The sequence below is a fragment of the Cyprinus carpio genome, chromosome A21, assembly GCF_018340385.1.
Source record: "Cyprinus carpio isolate SPL01 chromosome A21, ASM1834038v1, whole genome shotgun sequence".
Taxonomy (NCBI): Eukaryota; Metazoa; Chordata; class Actinopteri; order Cypriniformes; family Cyprinidae; genus Cyprinus; species Cyprinus carpio.
The window spans coordinates 25,021,817-25,032,098 of NC_056592.1; the positions used below are offsets into that span (position 1 = coordinate 25,021,817).

The 10,282-nt window shown below is 36.7% G+C and overlaps 1 protein-coding gene across 1 annotated transcript; it reads left to right on the top strand.

Annotated features, from left to right (window-relative positions):
• Nucleotides 1-582: 582 nt before the first annotated feature.
• On the top strand, nucleotides 583-9,666 carry LOC122134732 (glucocorticoid receptor-like). Its single transcript, XM_042711410.1, has 3 exons — nucleotides 583-749; nucleotides 1,790-2,829; nucleotides 9,263-9,666. The coding sequence occupies exons 2-3, from the start codon at nucleotides 1,802-1,804 to the stop codon at nucleotides 9,351-9,353; spliced, it is 1,119 nt and encodes a 372-aa protein (XP_042567344.1). The 5' UTR covers nucleotides 583-749; nucleotides 1,790-1,801; the 3' UTR covers nucleotides 9,354-9,666.
• Nucleotides 9,667-10,282: the final 616 nt, after the last annotated feature.

The following is a 10,282-nucleotide window of genomic DNA, read 5'->3' on the forward strand; positions in this document are numbered from 1 at the left end:
GCGCATACAAAAAGTTGCAGCGGTCGCGCAGCTCGTGCTAATGTGTGTTAGCTAATGTGCTCGAGCTCTCAAACGATCGAGCCGTCTTAAGTATGGAAACGGCTTATATTCGCTGTTGACAGACTGTAAACGGCGTCGTTGGTTTTAAAATGACACGGGGGGAATGACAAGCTAGTGCTACCGTTTCTGAGTTTCGATCGCGTGCAACTGAAGCGGCGGTATTTGTGTGTTCGGTGACATTAGCGTCACTGTCAGCTCGTTTGTCGACTTGGCGCGGTTTTATTCAGCTTTTGTTGTGTTTTTGTATTCGCATGGCTGGAGGGTAACTTGTACTGGAGTTTTTGTTTTTTTGTCGGAGGGGCGTTTACCGTGTTGAAGCTAGCAGGGGCTTTTTGACGGGTAGATCTCGGGCTGTCGGGAGTTTGACAAGCAGCTCGTGCTTATGTAATGCTGGCGATTCCCCGCTCGACCGCAAACGACGAATAAACAGCGGGTGTTTTCAGAGTGCGTCGAAGTTTATATCGTGACACGACTTGTATGCGTCGTCGTTACGGTGCATTTCTGTGTTTTTTTTTTCCCCCCTCGAGTTGTTTGTGCGACTCGCACAGTGTTTCGAAGCCGCAGCGCGTCTCGTAAAATCTATTGACCATGCGGGAAGTTCAACGAAAAACTATCGCGGACACCATCTGAACGCTTAAACAGCTTTGGACTTGTATAGAAATGCATTTTTCGTCATAAATCTTGTAAAGGTAAGTCTGTCTCATGTACTCGGGGTCATTTGCTCTCCGCGCGTTGTGAATACAGAGTGCATTTTTGCAATTGCATACCGTCTGCGTTCGTTTTTTTTTTTTTTTAACCTTGACATTTCGCATGTTAACCCATATAGCTGCTGCTGTGGCTTTAAAATATATGTTTCAAAGCTTCTCCTGATGCATTACAGTTTTGCGTCATTTAGACACTCCGTGCCTTTTAACGTTTAAACCATGCTCACAGGCTTGATTTCAGTTCTCGTTGAGTTATTTAGTATGTATTGATGTGCTGTTTGACATTTTATGTAGGTTTAACGAGCTTTAGTGCACATTAAGCGGGTTGTCAGGCTGAAGTTCATTTTGGACGCAGTGGCTAAGCTCAGCCGACAGGTGGCAGCACCGCGGTGCATCGACTCATGTATTTGGAGGATTTGTATGAGTTTTTAATGTCTACGCGCCTCAAGCCTTCATTATCTGAGCAAACAATCGCCTCATCAAGCTCCATTTTGTGGGATGAGTTTGAATGCGTTGCAATAGTTTTTAATAGATCTACAGAATTTATTAGTGCAGTAAATGTAGACTATAAATTCAAATAAGTTGGAGGAGAAAGGGAAAAAAAAAAAAAAACATAAAACAAATCCTCGTACAAGGGTCAAATACAACTTGAATGGTTTGTTTAGCTGAAAAGTCTTAGAAAGCTGCAAAACCCATCCATTATATCACCCCAAGAGAGCTTTGTGTGGGCATCTGGTTAGAAATGTAGTTTCATATCATATTATTTAATTGCATTAGGAGCCAAGAGGAACTCCAGGTGGGAGTTCTGTCCAGACCAAACTCTATCCAAAGTCTAAATCTGTAATATTTTCTGAATAACTCACCAGCAAATAAATGGTGCAAAAATTGCAGTTTTCTTTTTTTTTTAATCTTATTTAAATACTACAATAGCAATTTTACTCCATTTTATATGTAAAACATACTGTATTTTTTTTTTTTGATAATATGAACTAAATTTTATGTTTAATATGTTTCTGTCTATACAGCGGGATTAAGATATGGACAGTGGACAAAAACGCAGCAGTAACAATGGTGAGAATTTAACTCTCGGGGATTGTATCGAGAGAGGCTTCGTGCCTGATATTGGTGTCAATGTGTCCGCTTTAAATACGTCAAAAGATTTCTCAAACGGACAGAGCGGTAGTGACGCTCAAAGAAATCTCTCTCTGGCAGACCCATCCTTATTGGGACGTAACACACAAGAACCAGCTGTTAAGGCATTTAAACCTTTCAGAATGCAGCACCAGCAAAAGGTAAAAGAGCCCCTCAACATTGGGGAGAACTTTTCGCTCTTGGACGAGAGCATTGCAGACTTAAATCGTGGCTCTAGCATCCAGGCCCCTGACACTTTTACAATGAAAATGGAGCAGTTTTCCCCCATGGAAAAGGATAGGCTGGACTTTCCATCCTATGGCCACATGGATAAGGAATTGGATAGTAGTGAGAGAGTGATTGGTGACAACACCATTGACATCCTCAAGGATCTGGACTTACCTGACTCCCTATCTGACCTGAATGAGCTATACGTTGCTGACGAGGCTGCCTTTCTTTCCTCGTTGGCAGTGGATGATGCCCTGCTGGGAGAGAGCAACTTTCTGAAGGATACCAGCCCTGTTGTCACTGGCAACAGTGCAGCCTGTGCAAATGTGAACGGCATGGGGAAACGGCAGCAGATGGTGGAAGCCAGTGTCAACATCAAGACCGAGAAAGACGCAGACTTTATCCAGCTGTGTACGCCGGGTGTCATCAAACAGGAGACTGAGAGGCGGAGCTACTGTCAGATGTCAGGGATGGGTGGTCCTCACAGTGGGCCCACCACTTTGGGAGAGATGGGCGGACAGGGATACCACTATGGAGCCAACACCGCCTCAGCTGTGAGTTTACCAGATCAGAAACCTCCATTCGGCCTGTTTTCTCCCCTACCCACCTTAAGTGATGGTGGGTTCGAGGAAAATGGATATGGAGATCCGTCTGGGATGCAGAGAGCCAATGAGACAGTACTTCCGTCCACCTATCCATACAGCAGGTAGGAATGACTTTCAAAAGCTGTTGAATGAGCTGCTTTGATAATGAACAGCAAAATAGATAAATAGTGAATAAAAGGCTGAGGCTGAGGTAGTGCATATTATTTTTCAGTGGGACACGGTTCCCACAGCCATGGAAAACTTCTGGGAATTTTAAAATCGTGATTTCCAGACCTGAAAAAGTGAAGGATATTAGTCAAATCTTTTTTTTTTTGTAGTAATGCTGAGCTGTAAAATATTTCTTCAGCTGATGAAATTGTGTGAAATCGTGGCCGTTATTGGAAATCTTTCCCCATAAGGGGCATATCGGCAAAATGCAATCACAGAAAACTTTAAAACTCTGTGATTTTTAGAAGTTTTAAAACTGTAATTTAGAGGCTTGAAAAGATATTAGTTTTTTAAAGAGAATATGCATTTTGTTTTTATTCTCAGTTCTAAAATATTTCACAGGATATAATTTTTGTAAATGTAATCTAGATATAATGACCCTCATCCAGTCAAGTGTCAGTCATGAAATCCTGATGGCAATGTGGAGTGCGTTCTGTATTCCAGACCCATTTACTCAAGTTTTTTTTTTTTTTTTTTTAAACAATACAAAAACTGACCACGAAACTTCTCAAAACCGCATGATATTTGATGAAGCTGTTGTTTGCAGCTTTAATTAGTTTGTGTGCTGGTCCGCTGATTCTCCCAGGAGCCTGTGTGTGCTGATCTGTATTGGTGCTTTGCCCGTCCAAAGCAAACACATGGGCCTCATGGAGCTCCCTTCGGCTCAGAATGGCACACATGCGCTCCTCTCTGAGCCCAGTTCCAGGAGGCTCTAACCATCAATAACAACATCGACCACTGTTGCTGTTGCTGATGTGATATTGTTTTTCGGTGAGTGTGGAGAGGACTAGAAGCTATTAGTCATTATGGCTCAAAATTCCATGAGTACTGCAAATAATATAAAGTGTGTCCTTGGTCTTTACTCTTGACCAATTTTACTTTGCTACTTGGGGTTGGGTTTTCTGATGAAATGAATTTTGAAATTAGTTTTACGGCCAACCTTCTAGACTGAGATATGAGTTCATACACTCTGGGAGATCCTGAAATATATGGACTTTTAATGACCTCACAGTTATGCTTTTGTTCATGGTTCTGATTGTGTGTCGTGGTACGGTGTAATGTTTTGTTATCGTTTTCTTATCCAACTTGATCCAACGTGCCAGTCTCATTTGCGCAAGAGAAACCTTTAAACCTTTTCCCGATGGCTCAGTGTTAATCTGGCAGTCTACTTGGAAAGCCAAGTTAGAGATATTTAGGTCAGCATATTTCTCCCTCTAAACCAACTTGGACAGTTTAGTGCTGTGTTAGGGGAAACTTATCAGTGTTAGTTACCTGAAATTTCACCTGACTCATTTTTGTGGACATATCTTGTATTAATATTCACTGTATTAATATTCTGGTTAGAATTTTTTAAACCTCTTACAATCAGTTCAGTTTAAACATTCAGACTCCATTCAAACTATATTTTGGAGAATAGTAAGTTCAGCCTTGGGTGTGCTATTTTTGCTTGTTTTTCATAGACTGCTCTTATGAAGACATTTGATATGAAAGTTTGGAAAACTCTCTGATGTACACTGATTAAATGCATTCAAAATGTAACCAACAGTGATGCTGTCATCATATTTGCATAGTGAATTACAGTACGATTGGGTCTTCATTACACTGATTTGTGTTCTGAATTATTGGCCGTCGTCCTTGCATATTTAACCATTTATAGCTCTCTTTACACTGTACGTTTTAAGATATGCTCAGTGACAGAAAACAAGATATGTTGACTGTCATGATAACAGCAAAACAACTCTGATGTGGAATTTCATTTACACAGAGCCGCAACCTAAAAAATAAAATAAAAACTAAAACCATAATATTCTAATATGCTAGTATTTTATTCAGGAAATGCTAAATCTACTTTTTAAAATAATTTTCTGTTTAGATGTCATTCATAAATGGTAATAATAATAATAATTAAAAAAAAACAGGACAATTTTTGATTTTGTTAAAAGTATTTAGTTAGAGTCTTAATTTTGAATGTTAGATATCTTTTAGTTCAGTTTGGTTCAAAGGGTTTACCAGTCATGCAGGCTCTTTTTTTCTGACGGTCAGGAATGTGAACTGCTGTCGAGAAGTGGTGATAAATCAAACATTTCATAAATTCTTATTCACATGTAACAGGGCAGATAAGAGAAGGCAGTACTCTTATCTGTAAGTTAAAAATAGCTAAAATATATATATATATATATATATATTTCACAAAATGGAGTTTTTTTTTTTTTTTTATTTTACACATGATATGTACAGTACAATGCTTACACTCCCATATTGCTTGTGCATTTTTTTTTTCTTCAGGTTTGGCATATTTCCTATTACAGCGAGTAATGTTAAAGGGGTCATGAACCGTGAAATTGAAATTCCCTTGATCTTTTGACATATAAGAGGTCACTGTACTTTTAAAAACTTCCTGTAAGTTTCAGAACTCAAAACTTTCTCGTTAATCTAAAAACAGCTTATATTGAAGCCAATCTGCCAAAACGACAGCTTGTGGAATGTGCCACTTTATGATGTAATAGTGTGGCTAAACCCCGCCTCCGCAGAAGAAGATCAATGCCTGCTTCTACATCACTGCCTGTTTAGCCCCGCCCACCGATTCACACATGTAGTGTAAGTAATGAGAGAGGCAAACACAAACAACAAGAGGCTGTTCAGTGCCAAGTTGTGGAAAAACATAGTCTTTGCATCGCATTCCTTCTGATCCCAACATTACGAAAGTGTGGATGAACTGAGTTTTTTTGCATTACACTGTGCATATGAATGCTGTTTTGTTTAGTATTGTTTAAAAAATTATGCACTTTTCTGAACAGACACGTAATGTAGTTTCTTTGTTTTGAATAAACTATTTAATGCAGTTCTTTATTTAGTTTATATTTGCTTATTGCATTTTCTTGTTGTATTTTTCAGCTAAATTCAATATAATTACTAAAAAACATTAGTCATGTTTAAGTGCAAAATGTTTGTTTTGTTTTTCAACCCTTTGGACAGGCCTAGTGCTTTTTTGAGCGATTTAGCAAATGACTTCAGAGCTTACAAAAGTTAACACTAATAATAGTACTTCAAAAACTGCCACAATAAAAATGTATGAATTGAGTATTATCTCAGCATTAGACTTCAGTACAGCAGCCTTTTAATGTACATATACTGTATGCAGTTCAGCTAGAAAACTAGCCTAATTTTGAAAACTAAGTGCCAGTGAGTAATGTTTGACTTCGACTTAGATATGTTGACTCTAGCAGTTTGTTAAATCATACCTTTGATCATCTTTAATGCCAGCGTCTCGTGGCTCGGGTTTGTTTTAACATGTTTTCTAATCTAAGAATCAATGGAATTTCCAGCAGCAGGTCTTATTTGCAGTAGCGCTCTCATACTGCCTTTGAAAGAAATATCTTGTCCACACCGGTCTGTTCTGCTCTCTTTCCTGAAAGCAATATAGCAGCGTGTTTGTTTCTTTAATTCACGTTGACGGCGGGTGATGCAGGAACAAAGTGGTCTCTGACTACATTTAATTTGAATGTAAATTCAGCCCAGTTGGAAGAGTTTTCTGGAAAGTTCAAGGACAGACTAAGTCCTCTGCAAAGGAGTCAAACTGTAGTTTATAGCTGTTGGAATTCTAATTCATAAATATTTAGGAATTGATCAGTGTAAATTATAATAATGCATCTTATAATAATTACTTGGAAAGGATAAATGACCCTAGGAATCCTAGCACCCATAGAGAATATTACATTAGAAATCAAAAAATAATAATGTTGACATTTAACAATACTGCAAATAAGACAAGATTTTAAAATCAATTTATTGATTGAAAAACATTTATTTATTGTCAGTCAAATACCATTTACAGTAATTAAATGTAATAACTTAGGTTCTGTTGATCATTTGAACCTTGAATATTATTGTAATGTACCAAATGAGAATGTCTGAATGGCATTAGTTGGGAGAGATTTTTTTTTTCCTAATGGAAAATTGAGATTTCCAAATTATTTAATCAATATTTAATCAAATTGTGGAATACAGGATATCATGAAATTTAGATATTTTCTGAGACAGTTATTGCATCATGAAAATCTCATACTGTTGCAGCTCTACATAGGAAATATAAAGTATTTATATTTTCATTAACATGAAAATGCGTGATGGTAGAATGTAAATATTTTAGTGAAGTAAATACACATACAGTAGTACAGTAGCATGTTATTTTATTTCTAGTACTTATTTTAAGGTGTTATTTTAATGAAAGTTATAGTTACCACTCTGGCAAACCTTCAAATTCTGTTCTTTAATGATTGCTCGTGTACTGTATTACATCTACGTGTAATGACCATGTGTTGAGCTTCTTTCTGCTAATTAATGTGAGTCAGTTTCAGTGTCAGGTTCTTTGTTGAATGTAGTCACATGAGACAACAAATGCCTTCTGATTGTGTTCCCCCCCACTTTTTGAGGGTGCGGTCCTACTCTAAAACCCTGCGGCACAACCCATGTGATGAGCCATTATATGCATTCAGTGTGCTGATATTTGATATTTCCAAAAGTTTTATTAATTATGAATAGGTCAGCATCTAGTGTCTTTTGTTGTATTCATGCATTTTTTTGTAGCACATTTTGATTTGTCTTTTCTTTTATGTATTTTAATTTTTGTGCATGTCACTTCCATCTGTCATTTTATTATTTTCCACAGCTCAAAGGATTAAAATGATATAATCTACTTATATAATCCAGAGTATGTGATCGAATGAATGAGAGGTTTGCATGTGTGGAAAGCGGATGTCTGTACAAACTGAAGAATATTTCTGATTGAAAATGAGACTCCACTGAACGCTGCCCCAGTTTAGAATGTTGCATAAAAGTGAATAATTGGTGTTTGGACTTCACACCTTCAAGCACACTCTTATGTTTGTCCTGCGGTTGAACTAATCATAAGATAACCATGAAGTTTTTGGTATTATTTTGCCTTGCAATTGAAAGTACAGGACTGATTTTCATGCTAATTTTTAACCAGTGTTCTCTGTCGTCAGTATTTCTGTTTGTTTGTTTATTATTATTACTACTATTATTATTTTGAACTCTTTTTGGCCTTTTTACATTTCTGTTGCATAAAAACTGTGCAGAGACGGAAAGGAGACAATAAATGGTGATCAGAAAATGTTCCAAGCCAGAATCAAACTTGCAGGGCTGCATGAGCATCACAACTCACTTCGTCTAACCACTAAGCCAAGCCTTTGAATTTATGATGATGTTTAACTGTGTAACAAAAATGGGAAGAATACATTCTACATTCATTACTCATTAATTTCCACCTCTGACATTATTTACAGCCTGAAAAATCCTTAAGTACACTGTTTTAACTTTTTATGTTTAATTCTGTTAAATTTTTTTTTTAAACATTTATTGATATACCTTAATTGTTTCACATATAATGATAAATGCTTAACTGAGCATCTTAACTTAAAAAGAGGTGACTAATTGATTATATGTTGTCTGCTGTACTTATTATTATTATTATTATTATTATTATTATTATTTGGCTTACTCCTTTGTACAGTTTTAAAGGAAGAAACATTAGCTTCAATATTTATGTGATGATGCATGTCCTGTTTATAGCTGAATACTTCTGCAAATTTGTACACGACCCTGTGGTAATAGGGGTTAAAACGCAACAGATTTGGGAGAAAACTTTTCTGCAAAGCGTATTGCTAGGAACTGTTTGTTTGATGCAAAGTGTTTTTTAAGAAGCCTACTGTACAGTAGAAAATGACAAAGGGAAATGGTACAGTTTTCAAAACAGCGGAATGTGGGTCACCGAGGTGTCACCAACCAATACACATCCGTTTTTGACTGCCTGTCTCACACTATTTATGCAATGGCGTACTTATTTAGCAAGAACAGGGACATCAGTGGTGCCATGTGTACCTTCTGCAAATGCAGTGTGCAGTATGTGATCCATCTGAAATGAAGGGAACAAAGGCCTTCACCCAAAAATGAAAATAAAGTGAACAGGATTGGGGCTGTGAAGCTCCAAGATAAAAATAACAAAAGAAAAGCCATAAAAAAATTATTATAGTTCTTCTGGAGCCATACAACAAACTTTGTGTAAAGGAATAAATAAAATAATAAGTTAATTGTTTATAATGTGTGTGTATGTATTAGGGATGTGCAAGACTAGTCGACTAAATGGAACTGCAGCTGCTAGTCAACATTGCAAATACTAGTCGACTTGAAATTATGAATGAAGGGGAACTGTCTTTCTTTAGAAAAGTTCCATTGACATTTTTTTGTTACCTCCATTTAATGCTTAACGAAATAGTGTTTATATGTGCGGAACTGCTTTGTTTACAGGGGTAACCATGGTAACCGCTGTTTCATTCAGCCCGTCTGCCACTTTTGTTGCTGTCAGTGTTGTAAATTTGAACCTTTTGATGGAAAATAAGATCAATTCAGGTAATAACATATCTAGTATTATTTTACCCTTTGATTCAAAGTTTAATGGGGATAATGCTATTTCTTGCTACTTACACTGTTAAAGAGTTGGATTCTCATGATAAACATGACCAAAGTTTAAAAAAATGAGTTGGACCTATGACAGAGTATTTCTTTGCCAAATACATTACTGTAGGGTCCATCAACATCGATATGAAGGATGCAGTACTACTCTATAGGTATACTCAAGAAAAAAGTTTTTGTATATTTACTGAAGGGATGGTTGCTGTATACTATGGAAGCCTATTTCCACCACTAAATAAAAAATAGAAAAGGTAATTGCGACTTTTAGGACTTTTTTTTTTTCTTGCAATTGCGAGTTTACATCCTGCAATTATTACTTTTTTTTTCTAAGAATTCTGTGATATAAACTTGCAGTTCTGACTTAGAATCAGAAAAATCTGAATTGCGAGATTTAAACTCAAAATTCAGAGGAAAAAAGTCAGAATTGTGAGATATTTTGAGAAATAGTCAAAATTGCGAGATATAAACAAGTTGCGAGGTATAAAGTCAGAATTGAGTGAATTAAACGCAACTGTAAGAAAAGAGTCTCTTTTTTTCCCTCAGAATTAGACTTTATAACTTGCGAGTTTATATCACACACTCTAAAAAAAATTAAAAAAAAACCCAATTTGGGTTATTTTGGCAACCCAGCACTGGGTCAAAAAGGGACGAAACCCAGCGCGTTATTGTTTAACCCAGCATGCTGGGTTGCCTTTTTATTGTTTAAAATTACTACATTGCTAGGCTAAAATGAACCCAAATCGAGGTGGCCATGAAACCTACAAATCTTCACATAAAGAATAACTATCAGAAGATAAATATTTATTAAAAACAAGAGAAAACAGTCAAAAAGTATCATGCATGTAAGAAGAAATG

Coding starts and splice junctions, on each gene's coding strand:
- LOC122134732 (XM_042711410.1), top strand. CDS start 1,802: ATGGACAGTGGACAAAAACGCAGCAGTAACAATGGTGAGAATTTAACT. Junction 2,830..9,262: donor TCCACCTATCCATACAGCAG/GTAGGAATGACT, acceptor CTTTGTTTACAG/GGGTAACCATGGTAACCGCT.